The 25,679-nt window shown below is 42.4% G+C and overlaps 1 protein-coding gene across 1 annotated transcript in view; it reads left to right on the top strand.

The window, feature by feature from the left end:
- Positions 1-1,656: 1,656 nt before the first annotated feature.
- Positions 1,657-25,679, top strand: part of CMTM8 (CKLF like MARVEL transmembrane domain containing 8) — a 106,160-nt gene continuing 82,137 nt past the window's right edge. Inside the window, exon 1 of the mRNA XM_058729638.1 lies at positions 1,657-2,295. Coding sequence (XP_058585621.1) covers positions 2,149-2,295 — 147 coding nt within the window. The 5' untranslated portion in view covers positions 1,657-2,148. The remainder of the gene's footprint in view (positions 2,296-25,679) is intronic.

Below are 25,679 nucleotides of genomic sequence, written 5' to 3'. Positions count from 1 at the left end.
CAGTCTCTGAGCTGTCAGCACAGAGCCCGACACGGGGCTCGAACTCACCAGCCACGAGATCATGACCTGAGCCAAAGTTGGAGGCTCAACCCAATGAGCCACCCAGGCGCCCCTATTTTACCTTTTTAAGTTTAAAAAAATCTGAAGTTTGAAATCCACCTGGCCCCAAGAGGTTTTTTTTTTTTTTGAGAAGGAACTGTCCTTTGTATTACAGAAATAGAGTTGTCTAGACTTCCTTCCTGTCTTCCTGCATTCACTAAATGTCATGCGTGATGTCGTAGATTGTTTCCCAGCCATTTCAGTCATGTACCTGATTTCCCTCAGCTGCATTGCCAGTTTCTCTGAACCAGTAGCTATCCAACTAAAGTACGCATCCGTCTCTTAGAGGACCCGTTCAAACCCAACTTCTTGGGTTTTGTCCTCAGAGTTTCTGACTCAATGGGTCTAGGGTGGGACTTGAGAACTTGCATTTCTCACAAATTCCTAGGTGAGAGAACCATTGTTCTAGGGGAGAGTGCCTTATTTTTTGTTGCATTTGTTGCATTTACCCACCAGCGCAAGATGCTTAGTAAATGCCCATGGCTGGAAGTTCTCCAAAGCTTCGTCTTTATAACTTAGCTTTTGAAGCCTTAGCTTTTACTCCCTGAGGCCTTCCTGACTAGGCCCTAGACTCAAAAGAAAGAAATTCCTTGTTTTGTTATTAGATTTGGTTTTTGCTTTCTTCTCACCTGATAGGACCTGGTGAATAAAATGTCCCTTCTGACCTCTTGTTTAACCTGTCTTGGAGCAGATCGGAAGGAATGCCTTTCCTGTGACCTGGAAGCAATCCTCTATTTGTGACCAAATTATTCTTCCTTTCTTTTTGGTGGTTTCTGAATAAAATACGTTTCTTGCCAGCCTTTCACAAAACAGGAGGAGGGACCACTCAGAAGATGTGTTTGGCAAACATCTATCAAAGCCTGCATTTTACAGATGGTACCACTGAGGCCCAGAGAGGTGCAGCCACTGGCTCGTGGTCATAGAGCGGAGAAATGCAGGTGCCACGTCGCAGCTCAGGTCTAGCTTGACCCTGTAAACGGGGCGCTCGCATCCCCTCCCCCATCCCAGGAAAGCACGCCCGTTTATCCTACACTTCGCTTTGCACAACCCACACTTTCCAAGTTTTTTTTTTTTTTTTTTTTAGACATTTCCTTCCGAGGGTGACGGGACGGTCACGCTGATTGGTCTTGACCAGGGACCCCAAACAACTAGCCGTCACCTAGACTCCACGGATCCCCGTAGAACCCCTGCGAGCGCCTGGAAGCGTCTCGCCCTGCCCTCGAAGCCCAGCGATTAAGTCGGTTCCTCAAATTGTTCCCGACCGGAGGAGCAGGAAATAACACCGGCCTTTGGTGGCGGCCACAGCGGGAGGGGGAAAAGTTCAGGCCTCTCCCGGGCAGTCGCACAGGCCTCCCATCAATCTCGGGTCTAAGGTCCGGCCGGGCCCGGGTTCCGGCCGCTCTTTCTGGCACTCGAGTCACCACCCGACCTCCGGCCTCGGTCGTCGCTAGGGGCCCGGCTTTCCCCGGGGCCGCTCAGCCCCCGCGCGGCCGCCAGGTGGAAGAAGACAGGTCAGCGGCGCGGCGCGCGCCAGGGGGCGGGGCGTGGCGGGGGCCGGGACCCCCGCGCCCTCTCCTCCGCGCCGCCCGCCCGGCTGCCCGCCTCGCGGCCCCGGCCGCGACCGGCGCCCATCCGGCCGCGCGGTCCCCAGCAACAGGTGAAGAGGCCGCCGACCCGCGGCGCCTCCGCGGGGCGGTCCTTCTCCCTCCCGCCTCGCGCCCGCCCCTCTCCACGCCCCCTCCCCTCCTCCCGGCCTCCGCCGCGGCGCTCGGCGGCCCGGCGGTCTCCCCTGGCGCCGTCTCCTTCTCCTCCCGGGCCCCAGCGCAGCCCGAGAGCCCCGCGCCGCGGAGCGAGGGGCGCCGAGCGCTCGCACGACACGCGCCGCGGCGCCACCGGCCCCGGGGGGCGCCCCCCGGCGCGCCTCCCTCCTCGCGCCCGCCGCGCTCCCCTCCCCCGCCGCCGGCGGCCCCCGGGCTCCGGGCCGCGCGTCCGGCCCCCGACGCGCTGGGGGTCTCCGGGGAGGGGCCGGCCCCGCCGAGAGGCGCGGCGATGGAGGAGCCGCAGCGCGCCCGCTCGCATACCGTCACCACCACTGCCAGCTCCTTCGCCGAGAACTTCTCCACGAGCAGCAGCAGCTTCGCCTACGACCGGGAGTTCCTCCGCACCCTGCCCGGGCTCCTCATCGTGGCGGAGATCGTGAGTGCCGCGCGCGCGGGGGGCGGGGGAGGCGCCGGAGGGCCCGCGCGCGGTGCCTCCGCCGACCGCCTGCCCGGGACGCCTTTCGCGCGGGCTCGCCTTTTCCCCGGCGTGCGAAAGCTGGAGACCACCGCTCTGAGCGAGGTCGGACCACCTTGCGCGCCTGAGCCGCGGGATGTCTGCTTGCTGGGTCCCGTCGGGGGTCGTGCCGGGTCTCGGGAGCAGGGTGCTCGGTGGGCGTTCGTTCGGTTTGGGTTCACGAGTGTCACGGACACCTGATGCCTTCCTTACCTGATCTCCAGGTGGATGGCCTCCTCCCTGAAAGCAAAGCCTTCCAGAACTCAGGGAGAGGAGAGGACTTTTTTCTTCGCCTACTTCTCTCCCCGGTGTTAAAATTGAGGTGAATTAAGAAACTTGTACCGAGAAAAATAAGAGGGCCTCGACCCCGTTGGGGACCGGAAGGTCTCCTGCAGGGTGCTGTGCACCTCCTGGGCTCAGCGCAGTCCTGGGGAGGAGGGCTGGCGTGCGCATTCTCCTCTTGACCGGACATGGAGGCTGAGAGGTCTAGTGATTTCTTCTAAGTCCCAGCCAGTCCTTCTTGGCTGGAGGGAGCCCTGTTACCAGCTGGTGGTGGCCACTGTTTCACCATGTGCCAGGGCCTCCTCAAGACCTTTAGTTGGCCTTGTGCCCTCATGCAGGCCACACAGCAGCCCTATCCTGTGTGCAATTATTTATCCTATTTTGCATGAGAAGAAATTGAGGCACAGAGAGGGGAAGTCCAGGGTGGGGGTGTGTGTGGGGGGGGTGTCTGGACTGTGATTCAGCCCTGGGCCTGGCACACTCCAGGGCCCTGCGCTTAACTGCCAAGGAGCATCCTTCCCAGCCGCCTACCCTTTCCACCCGATCTCACACACATTCATTGGAAATGTGTGGAGTTGAAATCTAGCTTGTGTGGGTTTGGAGAATGGGAGCCATGGTGGTATAGAAGTGGCTGAAGACTCAGATGGTTTCTCTGAGAAGCCCCCGACAGAACCTGGGTACATCAGGTAGCTGACTCGCTCCTCCAGCGTCTCAGGCCCCGCCCCAGATGGACGGAATCGATGCCAATGCACGTAAAGTTTGCACAGTGTTGTCTGGGCTCATCCCCCAGCTAGTTCCCTTCGCTGGTATTGAGGACATCAGGAGACCCAATTAAAAAAAAAACAAACAAAACAACAACGAAGGTATTGGAATCACCTTGCAGGGCCTGGCTTATAGGAATTCGGCAAATATTTGCTGTGTGCGTTAAGTAGTTGGCAACTTCCTTGCTCCAGCAGAGCAAACAGAAACTGAAGCCGGAGATGGGGGCTTCTACCTGGGGGTGGATTTGGACCCGGCACGAAGTAAAATACCTCTTGTTTTTGACTGGTGATCCATATGCTGTGTTCCACGCTTTTTCGGAAAATAGCAAAGCGAAGGACACAATGCAAATGGCCCATAGTCCTGCCAGTAGAAATAACCACTGTTGATATTTTGACATGTGTCTTTTAAAATTTCAATAAATTAAAAAAAATTTAACGTTTTATTTTCTTTTTAAATTAAAAAAATTGTTTTAATGTTTATTTTTGAGAGAGAGAGAGAGAGAGAGAGAGGGACAGAGCACGAGCGGGGGAGGGGCAGAGAGAGCCTGGGAGACCCAGAATCCGAAGCAAGCTCCAGGTTCTGAGCTGTCAGCAAAGAGCCCGACAGTGGGCTCAAACCCACCAACGGTGGGATCATAACCTGAGCCCAAGCTGGACGCTCAGCCGACTGAGCCACCCAGGCGCCCCTCAGTAAATGTTTTTAAAGATGGAAACACATGTAAGAAAAATTACCCTTATCACTCCAATAGTTCAATTTTGATTTTTGACAACTGTGCACGTTTTAAGGAATAAAACAGTCTTAGAATTAGAAGTTTGCCCCACTGTCTTCATACCTAGAGGTGCTCACTTTCAAATCTCTTAGAGCCCTAAATAACATATTTATAATGCTGTTCCTTGATTCCCCCCCCCCCCCCCGCACATTGTAGGTGTTGTCTTTCGACTTCCCCCTCTGAGAGATGTGGCTCTAACACTCTCAGACCACCTCTTAGATATCCCATCCCACCCCCCTATTATACATATACTCTTTCTGTCTCCTACTATATTTTGGGTTAAATCAATACCCATTGTTGACCTTAGGACACCATAAACACTGTTCACAGCCCAGCCACCGAGCAGTCTGTGAGCACTTTTCTTTTCCTGCCCAATTTGTTTCCTTCTCTTTTTCCATTTCTTCTTTCTCTAACTGTTTAGTCACTAATTTTACCTTAATTGTCTAAATCTCTTATCAGGAAACTGAGAGACATCCGGATTCTATCAAGGTCATCTCATGGCCAAATCCTCTCTGGGAACCTCTGACCTCCTCCCACCTGTCCTGCTCATCTGGGCACAGCTGACATCATGGGATTTCCTGCAGTATCACCATGGGGAGTCTTTGTCTCCACTTCTCTCCCACACTGGGTCCCCTGCTTCTCCTGACCGCTGTCCTTCTCTGTTTTGCCTCACTTCTAGGGGTGGGGGGGACCACACAGACTTTAGTAGTTTCCTTAGAAAGGATGCATGTATGAATCGAGATTTACATCTTTCAAAATGTCTTGATTTGAGGGGCACCTGGGTGGCTCAGGCTTTAAGCATCTGACTTCGGCTCGGCTCATGATCTCATGGTTTGTGAGTTCGAGCCCCACATCGGGCTCCCTGCTGTCAGCGCAGAGCCTGCTTTGGATCTATTCCCCTCTCTCTGTCCCTCCCCCGATTGTGCTCTCTCTCTTAAAAAAAAAAAAAAAAAAAGTCTTGATTTGACTGTTACACATAATTAATAGTTTGACTGGTAAAGAATGTTAGATTGTAAATTGTTTTCCTTCAAAATTTTGAGTGTTCCTCCATTATCATTTAACTACTCTGATTCCTGTTTTCATAAATTTCTATTCCTCATCCTTTTTTTTTCTTTCCTTTCTGGAAGCCTGTAGGACCTTTCTCCCAAGAGATCTATAAGATCCCAGCAATGTGCCTTCATCTGAGTCCATTTTCTTCCATTATACTGAGGACCTACCTGGTGTGTTCTCTCAATCAGGAAAACTCGTGTATGTGTGAGGGGATTTTTTAAAATTGTTTTTTACCTTTCCGTTTTTTTTTTTTTTTTTCTGAAACTCCTTGTACACTTTTTTTTTCTATGCATGCATTTTCTTATAATCTTTCTCATGGGTTCATGATATGCTGTGTTCACTTGCCATACTGTAAATGCTTCTCAGGATCTTGGATCTCTGTTATCACACTGTTCTGTTGCAAGGAAATGTCTTTGATTTCCTCTGTTTTCTATTTTAAAACTAACATGTTCCTGGGTTTCACCAGTATAGGTAGTGCCATAGCACTCTTCCTTCTTTGTTCCTCTTCCCACATTTATCCAGTGATTTTCTCAAGGGAAGGTTCCTTTAAGTAGAATTGTGTGTCAAAGAGTACTCACATTTAAGAGTTTTGTTACATATTCTGAAACTGTCTTTCTGCAAAGCTCTGCTGGTTTAAATTACTATCAGTAGTGTGAGCCTATTAAACTAAAAATACTTTTTTAATACTCTCTGAAATAAAAAAGGTGAAGAACCACTTAAATGATACATGCTGATCTAAGGTACTTTTTTTTTTTTGTCCATGTTGTAACGTCTAACTCAGGATGTGGCTTACTGTGGATGGTTTCTTGGAGGTAATGCCATATGGTACCACCGATTCTTTATGGAGGTACCGGGAAGCAGCTCTCAAACTATTGGCCTTCCCAGCCCTGAGACTAAGATAGACATGCCCCCAGAAAAATGTTTCTTTCTGCCACGGAAAAAAACCAAATACTGAAACAAATAATTACTAAGATTACTTAGTGATTACTTCAAATTACTAAGAATTACTTAGATTCTGACTTCCCGCTGGAACCTAGGAGAAATGAAATAATAGAGAACAAAACACAGTGTTTCCTCAAATCTGTTGTCAAAATCGCTAGCCCTCGTTTTCCCACAGGAGTGAGTGGTGGTAGCTAACCTACTCAAACACTTTGGGCAGTGCCTATGTAACCTTCTGTTGAAACCAAATTGTGGCTGTTTCCTTCCGTTTAAAGTTTTACAACAAGCTAGAAGCAATCCAGTACTTGACCTGTGACTTGTCGGATGCTCTGATCTTATAACAATTACAAGTACTTGAAGAATTAACTCAGAAGCTGAGTTAATTGTACCCTTCCTGTTATTGGTGACTTCAGAATGAATTATAGCATCCGTGGAATAATGTTAGGTCACCTGTCATATACTTATGGTCATGAGCAGACTTAGGTGGGGAAAGATGAATAGTTTACTGAGAGCTGGAATCAAATTATTCTATCCTGTTGAGTTCTTATTAAAAACAAGTGAGGGGCGCCTGGGTGGCTCAGTCGGTTGAGCGTCCGACTTCAGCTCAGGTCATGATCTCGTGCTCCATGAGTTCAAGCCCCACATCAGGCTCTGTGCTGACAGCTGGGAGCCTGGAGCCTGCTTCGGATTCTGTGTCTCCCTCTCTCTCTCTCGCCCTCCCCCCGTTCATGCTCTGTCTCTCTCTGTCTCAAAAATAAATAAATGTTTAAAAAAATGAAAAAAAAAGTGAACATAGTTTCCTTTTCAGAAAACAATGCCTAGTCTTTGTAGAAAAAATAGAAAAATGTAGGTAAGTAAAGAAAACCCCATGTAATTTTTTGCCCCCATGGTGGTTCTTAACAGGCATGGTACTACCCCATGCCTAGGATTTTTTTTTTTTTTAATTTTGGTTATTATAATATTTGAAGCTTCTACTGTTGTTTAGTTTCCTGGGGGGTCAGGGTTGCTAAATGTCCTGACGTTCATGGGACAGTCCCCTACGATGAAGAGTTGCTTTACCAGTTGCCAACAGCACCACTGTTAAGGAACTTTGAGTGAACTACTATTTAATTTTTTTTTTAATGTTTATTCATTTTCGAGAGACAGAGACGAGTGCGAGTGGGGGAGGAGCAGAGAGAGAGGGAGACACAGAATCTGAAGCAGGCTCCAGGCTCTGAGCTGTCAGCACAGAGCCCGATGCAAAGCTCAAACTCCTGAACCGTGAGATCATGACCTGAGCCGAAGTCAGACACTTAACTGACAGAGCCCCCCAGGCACCCCTGAGTGAACCACCATGTAGCACTGAATAAACCATTCCAGAATTTTTCAAGTCGTTCTGTATTATTATTTATCTGTAATTTTTTAAATGCAGTCACTTGTAAACTATTTGGTTTACTGCTGTGGCCACCTGTGCTGGCTACCTCCCATTTGTCCCTCAGAGCCACTCTCCACCCCTCTCTGTTCTCCACCCTAAAGGCTGATTTCCACGGACTGTCTCGAGGGGCTCCCCTCTGATGTTTCACTGCAGTCATCCAGGGGTGGTACCCGCAGGAAGCTGTGGGGTGAGAGGAGAGCAGGCTCCAGGTATTCAGTCCCTGGGATTCCTAAGTGCTGGCTCTTAGCAGGTTGACCGTGTCCCTCCATGGAAGGCGGGCTGTCTGGCCACCCTTGCCACACAGCTATTTTCCCTGGCTCTGATCGCTGTTCACTCCCAGCTGCTTACTATTGCCAGGCACTGCGCTATCACTGTGGTTTTCCGGCACCCTGCTTTATAAATAATGCCTTTACTAAACTCCATTCAGATTACCCAATCTGAAAGTGCCCAGTGCCCTGCTGAGACCTGATAAATTACCTTTTCCTCATTAATAATTAATTTCTTATGACATTCTCTTTTTTTATGGATCTTATGACATTCTTTTTTTCTTTTTTTAATTTTTTTTTAACGTTTATTTCTTTTTGAGACAGAGAGAGCATGAACGGGGGAGGGTCATAGAGAGAGGGAGACACAGAATCCGAAACAGGCTCCAGGCTCTGAGCTGTCAGCAGACAGCCCGACGCGGGGCTCGAACTCACGGACCGTGATATCCTGACCTGATATCAGGACGCTGAAGTCGGATGCTTAACCGACTGAGCCACCCAGGCGCCCCTCTTATGACATTCTTAATGGCCACATAGTATTCCATAAATGTCCAACTCCTACTATTCAGTTTATGTTTCTTTCCTTTAAAACTGTGACAAACTTCCTTTATACTAACTCCTCCTGGTTGTTCTTTAATATTTTCTAAGGATGAGTACTTAGAACTGAATTAAAAGGTCTATGCATTTTCTTTAAAGTCGAGTTTTTTGAGGTATACAGTAAAATTCACCCTTTGTAGTGTAGAGTTCTATGAGTTTTCGCATATGCCTTTTTAAGAAATGGCTTTATGGAGATATATCATAAAACTGACGCTTTTAAAATATACAATGCAAGGATTTGTAGGATACTTACAGAGTTGTACAACTATTTTAGAACACTTTTGTTACCTCAGAAAGAAACCTATTAGCAGTTACTTCCTATTCGTCCCTTCTCTCACCCCTCAGTAACCACTAGTCTGCTTTCTGTCTACACTTGTCAACATTCTGTCTACTAGGCTACATTTGTCTCTTCTGGACACTTCATAAAAATGGCCCTACAATATGTGGCCCTTTCTGTCTGGTTTCTTTTACTTAGCATAATGTTTCCAGTGGTCCTCCATGCTTATAGTATGTATCAGGACTTCATTCCTTTTACTAACACATAATATTCCATTGTAGTATATATATATACATGTATATATATGTATATATACATGTATATATATATATATATGATTTTGTTTATGCATCAACTGATGAACATCTGGGCTGCTTCCACATTTTGACCATTGCACATAATGCCGCTATGAGCCTTCATGTACAAGTTTTTTTGGAGACATATGTTTTCACTTCTCTTGGGCACTTATGTAGGATTGGAATGGCTGGGTCATATGGTAACTCTTTGTTTAATATTTTGAGGCACTGCTAGACTGTTTCCAAAGTGGCTGCACTATACTGCAATCCCACCAGCAATCTGAGTTCCAATTTCTCTACATCCTCATTAAGATTTTTTATTTTCTGTCTTTAACTCTGGCCATCCTACAGGGTGTGAAGTGGTATCTCATTGTGATTTTTGTTTGTATTTCTTTTTTTTTTTTAATGTTTATTTATTGGGGGGGGGGGGTTGAGAGAGAGAGAGAGAAAGAGAATCACAGGAAGCCTCCATGCTTAGTGCCAAGCCCAGTGCGGGGCTCAATCCCACAAACCATGAGATCATGACCTGAGCTGAAACTAAGAGTCAGAGGCTCAACTGACTGAGCCACCCAGGTGCCCCTGGTTTGTATTTCTGTAATGACTAATGATGTTGAGTAGCTCTTCATATGCTTATTGGTCATTTGTATGCCTCCTTTGGAGAGATGTTTATTCAAATCCTTTGCCATTTAAAAAAAAGTTATTTTATTGAGTTGTAAGAGCTCTTTACATATTCTGGATACAAGTCTCTTATGAGATATATTATTTGCAAATATTTTTCTTCCATTCTGTGGGTTGTCTTTTCACTTTATGTGATGGTGTCCTTTGAACTACAAAGATTCTTAATTTGATAAAGCCATACACACACACACACACACACACACACACACACTATGGCTTATGCTTTGGATATTGTATCTAAGAAGACTTTGCTTAATCCAAGGTCATGAAGATTTACTTTTGTTTTCTCCTAAAAGTTGAATAGTTTTTTCTTACCTTTGAGTCTGTGATGCATTTTGAGTTAATTTTTTTCTTTTAAAGTTTATTTTTATTTTTATTTTTGAGAGAGAGAGAGAGAAAGAGAGCAAGCAAGCAAGGGAGGGGTAAATAGAGAGGGAGACAGAGAATTCCCAATCAGGTTCTGCATCGTCAGCATAGAGCCTCCTGTAGGGCTCAAACCCATGAACTATATGATTATGGCCTGAGCTGAAATCAACAGTTGGATGCTCAGGGCACCTGGGTGCCTCAGTCAGTTGAGCATCTGACTTTGGCTCAGGTCATGATCTCTCAGTTTGTGAGTTCAAGCCCCGTGTTGGGCTCTGTGCTGACAGCTCAGAGCCTGGAGCCTGCTTCAGATTCTGTGTCTCCCTCTCTCTCTGCCCTTCCCATGCTCATGCTCTGTCTCTCTCTCTCTCTCTCAAAAATAAATAAACATTGAAAAAAAAAAAAAGAGTTGGGTGCTCAACCAGTTGAGCCACCCAGGTGCCCGGAGTTAATTTTTGTATATAGTGTGAGGCAGGGGTCTAAGGTGATTCTTTTCCATATGGATATCTAATTGTCCCAACACCATTTGTTGAAAAGACAGTTTTTCTCCCATTGAATTGTCTTGGCACCCTTGTCAAAAATCAAATGTAATATAAGGGTTTATTTCTGGATACTCAGTTCTATTTCATTGATCTCCATGTCCTTACAGCAATACCACACTGTATTGATTACTCTATTTTTGTAGAACATTTTGAAATCAGAAGTTGTGAGGATACCAAGTTTTTTCTTTTCTCAAAATTGTTTTTTGGCTATGAGTTCCTTGCATTTCTGTATGGATTTTAGTATCAGTTTGTCAATGTTTGCAAAAAGGGGTAGCTGACATTTCAACATGCATTGTGTCAAATCTGTAGATCAATTTGGGGGGTATTGCCGTCTTAACAAAATTAAATTTTCCAATTCGTGAATATAGGATGTCTTTCCATTTAATTAGGTTTTCTCTCATTTCGTTCACAAATGTCTTGTAGTTTTCAGGACACGTGTCTTATATTTCTTTTAAATTCATTCATATATTCAAATATACATTCAAATATTTTCAATATATTTCCAATATATTCAAATATTATTCAAATATTTTCTTCTTTTTGATGCTCTTGCAATGGAATTACTTTCTTAATTTCACTTTCAGACTGTTCATTGTGAGATCACAGAAATGCAATTGAGTTCTGTGTCCTTGACCTTGTATCCTACAATTTTGATGACCTCCTCTATTAGTTCTAATAGTTTTTTGTGGCTTGACATATGTGTATTTAAGACTTTTGATACAGCTGCCAAGTGGTGCAGAAAAGTGTACACAAGTTTACATTTCTTCTAGTGGTGTTTTAGTGTGCAACAGGGTTTGTTCCTGCAAATACTCAAACCTTCTTTTAATGTTTGCCAATTTTGTTGGACTGGGAGATACTCAAAATGATAAAAACTAGTTTGGCGTGGACATCCCTACTCAGAACATCAGCTGATATTTAGGGGAGCCTTGGACATGTGAAAAAGAACAAATTGGTTTTTTGTCTTTTGTTTTTTAAGTTTATTTATTTTGAGAGAGAGAGTGCCTGTGGGGGAGGGGCAGAGAGAGAGGAAGAGAGAGACTCCCAAGCAATCGCAGGTGCTGAGCTGGATGTGGGGCTCCATCTCATGAACTGTGAAATCATGACCTCAGCCAAAATCAAGAGTTGGATGCTGAAAGGACTGAGCCACCCGGGTACCCCAGAACGAATTGTTTTTATTTGCATTTCCGTGATTATCAAAGTTGAATATTTTCAATATGCTCATTAGCCATTTATTTCTTCTTTTGGCAACTGCTTGCTTTTTCTTCATTTAAAACATGGGGCTCTTTCTTTCTTTAAAAAATGTTGTGACGATATAAAAGAGAGAGAAAACTGAAATGAATATTACCTCCCAGGAGAGAAATAAGATTGGTTTGGGGAATGTGTTTGAATGGGATGTTTGCTTTGTAACTGTTTTGTCTTTTTATAAGTTTACATTTTTTTAGAATGAGAATATATTTATAAGTTAATGGAATTAAAGAAGCTTGCAGCAAAGGAATAAGTGTTCATTGTAAAGATAAACTTCAGATCATTTATGTATAGAATGAAAACTTAAAATCTCTGCTGCCCCACATCTTTGACTCCCTCCCTCATCCACCCACCTGCCTTGGTGTACTTACCATTCACATTTCTCCCAGACCTTTTTCTGTATATGTCAGATACATAGTATGACCCACATATGTGGATGAACATATTACATATATTCCGCAGCTATTTTTTATCTACTAATATCTTGGGGCACTTGGGTAGTTCGGTTGGTTGAGCGTCCAACTCTTGATTTCGACTCAGGCTATGATCCCAGGGTTGTGGGATTAAGCCCTACATCAGGCTCCACGTTCAGCTCAGATTCTCTCTCTCTCTTCCTCTGCCCCTCTCCCCCATTTGTGCTCTCTCTCTCTCTAAAATAAAGAAAATAATATCTTGATATTTTTCTATGTTTCGTCTTTGTCGATTTATAATTTTCCTATATACTATGGGTATTAATTTTTTCTGTCACTTGTTACATATCAATCATGCCATTTGTATCAAAATAAGTTTCTAATTTGCATGAAATCTAAACTGTTATCTTTATTTCGCCTTCTGGGGTTCACCTTGCTTAAACATGGTTTCCCTACCCCCAGGATTATACCAATACTTGAAGAAATTATAGGATAATTTTTTTTAAATGTTAACTGTATTTACCATCTTAAGCTCTAAGTTCTTCTTGTGTGTATAAGGTAAGAATGTGATTTCACTTTTTTTCCCCAAATGGATATGTAGTTGTCTTACCATTAATCATATCATATTGCCATATATGTGTAACTGTTTCTTGACCCTATTCTCTTCTATTTCTCAGTCAATTCCAAACCTTTTTAATTACTGTAAGCTTCATTATGTATTTTAATATCCAGTAGAGTAAGTCCTACAAATTTTTATGTTTCTTTGCTATTTTTGTATACTTCAACTGACACAAGTGATTTTCAGAATTGGTGTTCCTTAAACCCCATTACAACTTCAATTGAGTTGCATTAAATTTATAAATTAATTTGATAATATAATTATGTATAAATTAATATAATTAATTATAATTAGTGCTGTAAGTTAATATGATATTGAATCTTATCACCTAGGAATATTGTGTTTCTCTATTTATTTGGGCCAGTTTATGCTTTTGAAGTCCTAAGGTTTTTTCCAATGAATCTTATGTATTATTAGAATTAAGAATTCTCAATTTTTTAAATTTGTTTTTTTATTTATATCCAAGTTAGTTAGCATGTATGGAATTCTCAATTTTTTTACAGCTTATTTGTATATTTTGAGAGAGAGAGAGAGAGTGCATGCGAGAACATGAGTGGGGGTGGGGCAGAGAGCGAGGGAGAGAATCCGAAGCAGGCTCCTCGCTGTTAGCACAGAGCTCAATGTGGGGCTCTATCTTATGAACTGCAAGATCATGACCTGAGCTGAAATCAAGAATCGGATGCTTAACTGACTGAGCCCCCCAGGCACCCTCGAATTCTCAATTTGTCAAAATTGAGATTTGTCAAAATGAATTGGATTTATCAATTTCTGATTATTTGTGGTTTTATAAGGAAGCTCTTATTTTTCTTATTTTAATCTTGTGTGTAGCCATCTTATTTGAGGTACTAGTTCTAATAGTTTTATTTATTTTATAAGTAAATTGTAGTGGTATCTGTAAATAAGGGTTGTTTTTCTTTTCCTTTTTATACATATATATATATTTTTTTTTTTTTCCCCCATTATTGCATAGGTTGGGACTACCAGTATCTTGCTGAGTGATTGGGATGATATGAGTATCCTTGGCTAGCTCAAAACTTTCAGTGGGATGTTTCCAATGTACTAATTGTAGTACAGATTTAACTATAGGTCCTGATAGATATTCTTTGTTGAGTTAAGGGAAGTTTACTTGTACCTATTTTAATCAAGAATGATTGTTGAATTTAGAAGATAGGATTTGGGGTGAGGAGCATTTATTGATGTGATCATCCAGGGTTTTGTTTCCCTTAATTTGCTAATGGGGTGAAATATATTAGGAAAACTATTGTTGAAGTGTTCCTGTGATCTTGGAATACATCTCTACTTAGTTATAATGTATTCCTTTAATAGTCTAGTGTATTTTAAGACTTTTTTTATTCTTGAATTTAATTTGTTAATATTATATCTGAGAAGCTGTTTCTATGCTCATATGTAAGACCAACCTTTTTGATTCTTTTGCTGTGATATTTTGTCTACTTTTTTGGCTAACATTTGTTATGTTCTGGTCTCTTTATTTTATTTTTTTAAATGTTTATTTATTTATTTATTTTTTAAACGTTTATTTATTATTGAGAGACAGAGACAGACAGAGCACGAGCAGGGGAGGGGCAGAGAGAGAGGGAGGCACAGAATCCGAAACAGGCTCCAGGCTCTGAGCTGTCAGCACAGAGCCCGACGCGGGGCTCAAACTCACAAACCGCGAGATCGTGACCTGAGCTGAAGTCGGACGCTTAACCGACTGAACCACCCAGGTGCCCAATGTTTATTTATTTTTGAGAGAGAGAGAGAGAGCAGGGGAGGGGCAGGGAGGGAGGGAGACACAGAATCCAAAGCAGGCTCCAGGCTCCGAGCTGTCAGCATACACCCCAATGCGGGGCTCGAACTCAAGAACCTTGAGATCGTGACCTGAGCCGAAGTTGGACACTCAACTGGCTGAGTCACCCAGGCACCCCAGCATCCAGTGCTTTTAATAAGAGGCCTGATGGTCTGGTAGACCCTAGGCAGACCTGTTAGGTTCCTTGTCCATTTCCTGATTGTGCATTCCCAGACTCAGCTGCAGTCCGGCCTTGCATGAAGTGACTTGTATGTTGTATTACCCAATGTAGAAAGATGTGGAATGTAGAAAGATGGCATTGGTGGTGTAGCAAGAAATTGTAGATGGAATGTTGTTTTATTGGGGTGAAATAGTTTGTGAAAGGTAGTTTTTCAATCATACGCAGTAATTAAAGTGGAGCTTCAGGTTGTTGTGGGTGGGAGTAAAAGAAGATGGTTAAACCCTTTCTTGGAGTTTCCTGACTACTGGTGAGGTCTCTCCCTGGGCAGACAGAATGCTGGTCCCCCAATCTGGGATTGATTGAGAAGACCTGAAGTCCCTCTTTCAGGACAGCTCTAGCCTAATGTCCCCTGGTATTCCCTGCTGAGAATATGTCCTTTGCAAATCTACTGCAGAATATAACATTTATAATATTTAAGTCAGAGGGCTTGTTTGCTGTAGGCTATAAACCCACTGCTCTGTGGGAATAATGTTCTCATTTCCTCTGAGCAACCAAATGGTGTTTTAAATCTCCCTAGAAGCTTTTGGAATTTTCTATCTTTAGAGATCCGTACAGGTCATGTACTTTAATACTATGTGTCTAGAAAGGCATTCTTTATTCGTCCTCAGCCTTCATTGGACCCTATGTAACTAATATCCAAATTGATCTTCAGCACAGAGAAATTTTTTTTTTTGTATTTCCTGCATCTGTTCTGTTTTCTCCTTCCAAAAAATCTTTATTCAGTCTAGAAGTTGCAGGGGAGATTAAACTGTCTTTGGTATCTTTTCAGTTTTTTTCCCCCCAAACTTTTCTTCTCTTTGTTCTTTTGTAGAATTTTAGAGAAATAATATTTCCAGCCCAAGTTCAGATTTTTTGTTGAGTATGGGGTTTTTTTGGCATATATAAACATGCATCTATCTATATATACACGCATCTATCTATCTGTTAACATTTATTCATTTTAGAGAGACAGAGCATGAGTGGGGGAGGGGCAGAGAGAAAGGAAAACACAGAATCTGAAGCAGGCTCCAGGCTCTGAGCCGTCAGCACAGAGCCCAGAGCCCCATGTGGGGCCCGAACTCACGAACCCCAAGACCATGACCTGAGCTGAAGTCAGATGCTTAACCAACTGAGCCACCCAGGTGCCTCTTGGCTTTGATATGTTTAATTCCCAACAGTTTGTCATTCTTTTTACTTTGTAGCCTGATCGCTTCTTCTTTTTATTGAATCATTTTAAGAAACTTTAGTATATTTAAACTTTGCTTGCAGAGAGACCACTTCTGCTTGTTGACTCTGTTGGCCCCTTACATGGCCGATTTCCTCCATCATTTGGTGATTCATGATTGTCTGTTTGTAATTGTAGATGAGATGAGATGGCTGAGAGTGTTTGCTCAGTGTGAGTGACAATGCCTGAACCCCTGGCAGTGAACACAGGTTTTCATCGCATGACCTGTATCTAGTGGGTTTGGTTTTGTGTCGTTACCAGAGGAGGAGAAACATTAATCGGGCAAAGAGAGGATATCAGGAAAGAGTGTAGCTGCGTGGACTTTTCTCTGAGGTGTGCATGTAGCCTGTTGAAGCATCTGGCAGTCTTGAAACTGTCTTGAGGGCTATTTCCAGAAGTAACTGCTGGAGGAAATAGGGGAGAGGATGATTAACTTGGCAGCTTTTTATTCTTTAAACTCATCCTTGGCAAATTACTTTAGACCTATTCCTTCTCCCACTTCTCTTGTTACCTCTAGTCTGGACTTTTTGGAGGGTCTGTTTGGAAGGTCACCTTTTCGATGGGTCCTCTGTTTTCCTTTTCAGAGCCAAAGGCTAGAAACTCCATTGTTTATCATCAGTTTTCCCACGTCCCTCCCAGGAATCCTGCACTGCTCTATCTAGACTGCCCCACCGCTGCTCTATTTACCTTTTCAGTACTACTCTGTATTTTTAGACAGCATAGAGCCTGACACGGGGCTCCAACTCACAAACCGTGAGATCGTGACCTGAGCCAAAGTCAGGCGCTTAACCGACTGAGTTACCCAGGTGCCCCTATAGGTATTTTTAACATACAGACGGAATATTGACCTTCTTTCTGTATTACAAATATTTTTCCAGACTATCATGCTGTAGTTTTATTTATGATGATTTTATTTATAAAAACCAAAGTTTATCCTCAAATCTATTCATCTTATTTTTCCTCACATTTAACATGCTTAGAAGTTTGTACCTCACTAACAAACTAAATATAATTAAGACATTAGTATTTAACCTATCATTTTCTGTGCTCACTTGGATGGTACATACACTAGCCTGTTTTCTTCTTTTAGTAATTCTTAATATTTAACCTTCATACTGAAATTTATTATAGCAGAAGGTATAAATTTGAGCTCTTTGTTTTCAAATATCTACTCAGTTGTCCCAACATGATATATTACCAACTATTTTTCATTCATTAATGTAGATTGCTTCATTTGTTTCATTTACTTAATTCTTGTATCTTTTTGGGTTCAACTCTGTACTTTCTAGTCTATTCCAGTCTTTGTTCTCATGTTTTAATATGTTTTAGTTCTAGGATATATCTTAACATCTGATCAAGTAAACCACCCCAGACATAACTTATAGAATTTTGTTAAGTCATACACTGCTGTGTCCCCTCTCTTCTGTTAAACGGTATTGGCTTTTGATTGGCTTTTGATTGCATGGATTAATTTTGAGGCAAGGGATTCACATTACTTGAGTTCCTAAGAAGAAAACTCCTCAACCATCAAATTTGTGTTGGATATTTATTGTGTGCCAGAATCTGTGTCTGCCATTTAGAATATAGTGGTAAATAGTACCTTTTTATTTTTATTCAAACAGCTGATCAATGACAGGATGTAAGATATACAAAGAAAAATATGCTTAGGGAGATGCCAGAGGGTAGTTTAAAATTTCAGATTTTCAAATTTGAGCTGGAATTCAAAAGGCATTTATTCCTTGTAGGCCTTGGTCTGTTACTCATTTCACAAATCTAAAATTTAGCAGATGCAAAGTATAGTTTCTTTTTTTTTTTTTTTTTTTTTTCAACGTTTTTTATTTATTTTTGGGACAGAGAGAGAGACAGAGCATGAACGGGGGAGGGGCAGAGAGAGAGGGAGACACAGAGTCGGAAACAGGCTCCAGGCTCCGAGCCATCAGCCCAGAGCCTGACGCGGGGCTCGAACTCACGGACCGCGAGATCGTGACCTGGCTGAAGTCGGACGCTTAACCGACTGCGCCACCCAGGCGCCCCATAGTTTCTTTTTTTGGCCAAGATTTATGTCTAGAACTATTCCCAGAAAGGTAGCAGCACTTCTCCCTAGACGAATATTTTACCTGTAACTTTCATTTAAAACTAAGTGAATTTTCACTTTTATTATCTCGGTTGATATTAAGTCAGCCCAGGTTTTGGGGAATCCCTTCTTTTATTGACATTCCTAGTTGATTTGAGAAAACAGTTCCTAAGTTACACATGAGTGGGTCCACCACACTCGTGGAGTGCAAGATGAAACAAACCTCCCCTGATTGCTTCTCCCTCGTCTGTACCCACCCATCAGGTTCATGGTAACCTGTCCAGTAGAATCTCCCTTCTGTGGGAAAGCAGGATATCCATTGTCTTGGCCACAGTTCAGTTGCAGATGACAACATCCACGCTGGCTGGTTGAAGCAGCAAGATTTAACCAAAAATTTTGGTAGGGCTGGAAGAGCAGGCTCTAAGCTAAGCTTCCAGCAAAACCTTTCTGAATCACACTGAGGAACTCCCCTATCATGGGCAGAAAGGCCACGAAGTAGGGTTTACTCTCAGAACTGCTGGATCCTGGGCCTCCACTGCTTCCAGTGCGACACATGGCCCAAATGTCTGCTCCAAATGTCTGTTGGTCTCTCAACACTAGGAAGCAAGGGATGGGACCCTGGGATTTCAGTACAGATGCCACAGACAGTCCACTCCTTGGTTGACTTTGCAATGGGAATACAGAAGCAGCCAAGGCATGTGTAGCCCCATGATGTTGTCTTTTGCTTTCTAAGCCTCGGACGAGTGCGTCTGCCATAGCTACATCGTGTGTGGAACCTGGGCTATAGACTGGTTTCCAGCCTCTGGTGAGCGGGAAGGCGTGTGCTGCAAGGGGCACGAAGTGGAGCTGAGTGGATCCACGTGCCGTGCTTATCACGGCCACTTTCGTTGGACTCTAGTAGGCTCATTGTGTTGGAAGTGAAAGACCTGTGATTTTTCATACTTCTAGGACACTCTAAGGGCTTACCCTTTTTCAATTTAGACGTGCATTCCATTTCTAGCTGTGTGACCTTGCACAACTGGCCTGATATTTCCTGAACTTCCATCTCTAATAATGAGAAGGGTGATGATGACTTCATAATTAGCAGAAGAGAAAATGAGCTAAAATACATGTAAGCCCTGTCCCAGAGGTAAACACTAGTTTATTTCTTGGCTACGTATCGATTTCTTTCTTTCCTCTTTTCTCAGTAGATGCAGAGTATGTAGATTAATCCCACTTGGACAGGGCTGCATTGAGAATGAATGGCCTTGTCTTAGCTTCTAGGATTTTTTTGTGCACCCAGTGATGAGCATGAACGTAGAATTTAGCTTCTGTGGTATGTACTGAGGTTAGGGATACGATGATACTTCTAACTAAAGAAAGCTTAAGGCTACAGTAAGAACCACAAAGCCCTGCTTATTTTAACTTTTAACATGGTCAGTTCACTTAGACTGTGAAAGATTAGGAGAATGGCCTGGGCGCCATTATGAACGATGCCAGCTTCGTAGGTGCAGTGGAAACATTTCATCAATTTATGTTCCTGTGTAAACGCTATTCAAAGAAGGTCTAAAAAGCTATGGGGTAGGTCAGCTTTCCGGAGGTCTGGGTTTAATGGCCTGTTTTGGAAAAACATACTAAGTTCTAACCTTCTTATCTGGCCTTACGCTTTCCTTCATCTTTCCAAAACCTAATTATAAGTGGTGCCACTTTCTGGAAGGAAAATAATTCAGAGGAGAAAGACCTCTTTGTTGTTGATTTATAACCCACCTTGTTTCCAGAAGGGGCTTGATGTGGGACAGACATTTTTAAATTGAGGGTACAACAAGAATCTATACAATCTTTATCGGTCAAGGATTGGCAAACATCAAAGATCACTTTAGAAAGAGAAAAACTTTGTCTTAAGTACTTAACTGAGAGCAGACGTGAAGGGGCATTCTCGAACAAGATTCTTTAGACAGAGGAGTTGTGTTGCCTGACATCGTGTGACAGTCAAGAGGAGAAAATATCTAGGACTTGTCAGCAACTCTGCCTTCAAGTTTAGGGGAAAAAAAGGTCCGTGTGCTTTGAGGCTCTGGCCTCCTTCTGGTGTCACAGACCCAGAAATTTCCTTAGAGATGGAGATGTTTAAGGAGAACCATAATCGCTGTATTTAATATTCTACTAGCTCATACTTTGGAAATAATGTCTCAGGTTCCTTTAACGGTGACATGAATCCTGAGTGGTTTTCCTATTCATTCACATTTCAAATCACGAGCTTATGTTCGCGCTGCTCTGGGAAGCTGATGTTGGATTTTTTATTTTATTTTTTTTAACTTCCCTTTATGTGATTAAGTTGATTAGTGGAAGGTGGAAGACCAAAGCTCAGTTCACTAGGTCACTGGTTAGTACCAGCCTGGCTTAGCTGCTAGCCTGTGGCAAGGGAGCTCAGATGGGAGGGAGTATTTGGGTTTCCTTTCTCTTGGGGTACTTGAAAAGGTTGAGCCACAGTCATTCTATTGCTGACTTGCATGATTAAGACGTAGGGAAGTGTCTTCTGCAGACTTGTACCATGCCTCTGGAACTAAGATTCCTTAAAACTTTTTGTACGTGGGGCGCCTAGGTGGCTCAGTCAGTTAAGCAATGGACTCTTGACTTTTGCTCAGGTCATGATCTCACACGGCTCATGGGTTTGAGCCCTGAGTCAGGCTCTGAGCTGACCGTGCTGAGCCTGCTTGGGATTCTCTCTTTTCCTCTCTCTCTTCCCCTGCCTCACTCACTTGCTCTCTCTCTCTCTCTCTCTCTCTCTCAAGGTAAATAAACATTTAAAAAACAAAACAAAACTTTTTTGTATGTGCATATTGTACTAAACTCATATACTATTTAAAGAATAATAAAACAAGTAACCATATGCCCACCATTCAGTTTAAGAAATAGAACTCTGCCATATCTTAGAGGCATCTTGTGTGCCCTGTCCACTTTCCCAGAGGTAACCCCTGTCCTGGCTTTGTATTCTATAAAGTTCAAAGTGTTACAGCCATTGTTTAGCCTTGACTCATTTTGAACTTTGCAGAATATAGAATCACATGATGCTTTCTTCTGTTACTACTTTCTTCTGTTGCTACTTTCATTCATCATTGAGTGTTTTCCATGTTGACACATGCAGCTGCTCATTAACTTAAAATTGTATTCCGGTATAGGAATGAACCATAATTTGCCCCATCGACATAGAAGGATGTTGATGGCCGCCAGGATTGCCATGTTTTGCAATGATTCAGTTTTCCTTTTTGTATTTCTTATCCTTTTTTTTTTTCCTTCTGCTTGTTTAGAAGTCACGGTCTGTCTATTCTTTAGTGGATTCCTTAGCTATCTTAACATGAATATTTAGGGGCGCCTGGGTGGCTCAGTCGGTTGAGTGTCCAACTTTGGGTCAGGTCATGAACTCACAGTTTGTGAGTTCGAGCCACACATCGGACTCGCTGCTGTCAGTGCAGAGCCCGCATTGGATCCTCTGTCCCCCCCTCTCTCTCTGCCCCTCCCCTGTTTACATACCCTCTCTCTCAAAAATAAAAACAAAACAAAAAACATGCGTACTTAGTCTGCTATCCAGGTTAAAATTAATGCCTATTTTTAACCTGCTTCTAAGCAAAAACAAAGACCTCAGAACTCTAATTCAGATGACATCTCTCACAATTTGTAATATTTTCTAGTCATTTAGCGCTGTACTCTTTTCCACCTACATGTTAGGCATTATAATTTTTGTATACAGTCAACAGTTTTGTTTTACCCACAACCCACATGGTTGCCTCCTTGCTCATTGTTTTTTCTTATATCTCAGGCCCACCATCTGTTTTTATTTTTATGAAAATCTTTTTTCTTCCTCATTCTTGAAAGATAATTACACAGATTATAGAATTCTAAGGTGTCCATTTTGTCTCCATTCATTAAAGGTGTTATTCTTTTGTTTTATTGGTTTCCATGGCTGCTACTGAAGTTGGCAAATTACAATTTGCCTTTCCTTTTTTATTTGGCTTCTTTTTCTTTTAAAATTGTCTTTGCCTTTGTATACAACAATCTCATTATATGTCTAAGGATTTCTTTTTATTTATCCTTGTGTTTAATAGAGATTCTTGGACCCAATTATACATCTTTCAACAATATTGGAAAATTTCCAGCCATTATCTTTGAAATGTTGGAAATATTGTCTTTCTCATGTTATTTCATTTTCTTCTAAAACTCTAATTAAATATGTATTAGATCCTTAGATTCTATCTTCTATGGCTTTCAAATTGATAACTTCCAACTCTGTGTTCCTGGCCTGCATTTTATTAATTATTATTATTATTATTATTATTATTATTTCCTCTATTTTAATAATTATTTTTTAGCTGTTTAATCCATACATTCAAATTTTAATTTCAATCCTTTACATTTCTAGAAGCTTTTTAACTTTTCCAGATCTACTGTGCTCTTTATATCCTAACTAGACTTAGACCCAACCCAAATGAGAGACTGAGTGTGTCTAAATTGAAAAGGATATTTTTTGCTCTCTACCCTTTGCCAAGTCTGAGATAGCTGTTATCTTGCTGTTCCCTCTGGACAGTGAGTTAATTCTTATCTACCTCCACATTGAAGGGATGTCCTTTAAGATTCCAGCTTTACGTAGGGTGGGGGTGGGAGGTTGTTTCCTGTTAAAATTTTCACCTTGCGTGGGCCCTTGGCTTTAATCATCTTCTGCCATCTTGCACCAAGATGGAAGCTCTGCAAAGGGTTTGAATGGCAGTTTCTTAAAGAAAATATACAGAGAAAATATACCAGTAGGCACGTGAAAAGATGCACTTTCTCCTCAGTCTTTGGGGAAATGCAGATCCAAAGCACAGTGAGATATCTCTTCACACTCCGTAAGATGGTTTTAATTAAAAAGACAATAATAAGGCCCGGTGAGGATGTGGAGGAATTAGAACCCACAGGTACTGCTGTTCGGATTGATAAACGGTCTCTGTGCTGACAGCTCAGAGCCTGGAGCCTGCTTCGGATTCTGTATCTCCCTCTCTCTTTACTGCTTCCCCGCTCGAGCTCTGTCTCTTTCTGCCTCTCAAAACTAAAGAAACTTAATTAAAAAAATTTAAAAAAAAAATGACTGATAAATGGTGTGGCTACTTTGGAAAAAAAAATTGGCAACTCTTCAAAAGGAAAAACAGAGTTATTATATGACCCAACAATTCCATTTCTAGGCATATACTCAAAATAATCTAATAAAACAAGCTTCCATAGAAAAAATTGAACATGAATGTTTACAACTTTAATCACAATAGCCAAAAGGTGGAAACAACCCTCATGTCCATCAACTGATGAACACTACCTGATAAATAAAACCTAATATATTCATAGAGTAGATTATAAATTTAGCAATAAAAAGGAATGAAGTATTGATACATGCTACAGCGTAGATGACCGTTGAAAACATTATACTGAGTGACAGAAGCCAGACACAGAAGGCCACATGTTGTAGGATTCCATGTATGTGAAGTGTCTAGTGTAGATAACTCCATAGAAGTAGAAAGTAGGTGAATGCTAACAGGGCCCGGCTTTGGAGGGGCGGGGGAAGGAATGATTGAGAGAGTGACTGCTAATGGGTATGGAGGTTCTTTTGGGGATGATGAAATGTGCTGATCTTAGATACTGGTGATGGTTGCCCGGCTTGGTGAGTATACTGAAACCCACTGAACTGTACATTTTGAACAGGTGAATTCTATGGTATATAAATTAGATCTCAAAAAAGCTGTTAAAAAAAAAAAGATGGAAGCTCAAGGTCCCCATGAGGTTCAACAAACTGTCAGCATGAAAACTCCCTTTGGCATTCAACTGTTGCCCGGGATTCCCACTTTATTTCATTTTGGGCCTCTTACGGTTCTTTCTTTTCATGCCAGCTCAGCAACATGTTTAAAAATATTTAATGTTTTATCTATACTTGTTTCATTTGGGAGGATAACCAGCGTGTCATATCACTAGAAATTGAAGGCAGAATCCTTTAATTTAAAATTCTTTTTAGTAAAGACATTGAGCACCATTTATTTTTTTATTATTTTATATTTTGGGGGGGGGGGGAGAGGCAGAGGGAGACGGAGGGAGAGAATCTTAAACAAGCTCCACGCTGAGCATGGAACCCGTTTTGGGGCTCAATCTCACAACCTTGAGATCATGACCTGAGCCAAAATCAAAAGTTGGCAGCTTAACCGACTGAGCCACCCAGGCACCCCATAATTTTTTAATTTTAAAAAAGTTAAAGTTGCTAAGAAAATTGTAAGAACAGGACAATGAATTTCCTCCTCCGTTCACGGTGATTTCTCAAATGTAAATATACTACTTCATCCTCCCTCGCTGTCTATTTAATATTTTTGTGGAGCCATTTCAGAGTAGGTTGCAGAATTCATGACCACAGATACCCCAGATATTTTGGCTTGTGTCTCCCAAGGACAAGAATATTTACCTATGGAACCATAGTATAACTGTCAAGTTCAACAAATGTACCCTTGATACTAAGACAGTTCACACTTCAGTTTTACCATTTGTCCCAATAATGCCCTTTATATTTATTCACTTTTTCCCTATCCAAGATATATTCCAGTCATGCATTGCATTTAGTGTCATGTCTCTTTAGTGTCTTTTAACCTAGAACAGTTCCTCAGTCTTCCTATCTTTCATAACTTTGACACTTTTGAAGAATCCAGGGGAGTTGTTTTGTGGAATGCTCCTCGAAGTGGGCCTGTCTGATGTTCCCACATGAGTAGATTCAGGGTACATTGTCAGAAATACCACTGTAGTGATATGTGCCCTTCCTGGTGCAGTGTATCATGAGGCACGGGTCACTGCGGAGTCTCCTGATAGTGTGGAGTCTCATCATTAGTAAATCTAATCTCTAACCTGAAGCCTTTTCTTTATGCTAAACATGGCATATTTCTGAGCAGAAATGGCAGAATTTGGAGTCCAACAGATCAAGCTTTCAGTCTTGGCCTAGCAGCTATTAGCTCTGTGATCATAAACAAAATACATGACATTTTGAAGCCATCTGTAAAACATGTCAAATAATACCAACTTCTTGAGACTATTGAAAAATTAAATTCAAATTCATGTAAGTTGTTTAGCATAGTGACTGGCACAGGAAGAACTCATAACTGTTGAGTTATGGGGGGAACTGATGTTACCCAGGTGTGATAGGGGCCTCCCTTTCCCTCAAGGGCATTGGTGAAACTACTCAGAATCTCAGTAAAGGAGCCTGAAGGCCTCCCATAGGCTTCCCTAATTCACAAAGAGCCAGTGTGCTCTTCGTCTTCTCTGCCTTCTCACCCACATCCCCTGACCCTGGCTATTCCCATTTTCAGCGTCCATAGGAAGCCCACTTGCCCGAGTGTTGGGCTAGTTTCAGGCATTGACCAGTGATGGGCAAGAGGCTCTTGGCAAATGCAAGTGGACCTCCCACTCCGTTCTCCTCTCCCTCTTGTTTTGTCACCTTCCCTCCTGGATTACTCATCCTCCT

This window comes from Neofelis nebulosa, chromosome 5, assembly GCF_028018385.1.
Source record: "Neofelis nebulosa isolate mNeoNeb1 chromosome 5, mNeoNeb1.pri, whole genome shotgun sequence".
In the NCBI taxonomy this organism is placed as follows: Eukaryota; Metazoa; Chordata; class Mammalia; order Carnivora; family Felidae; genus Neofelis; species Neofelis nebulosa.
This window is presented reverse-complemented; position numbering and strand designations above follow the sequence as displayed.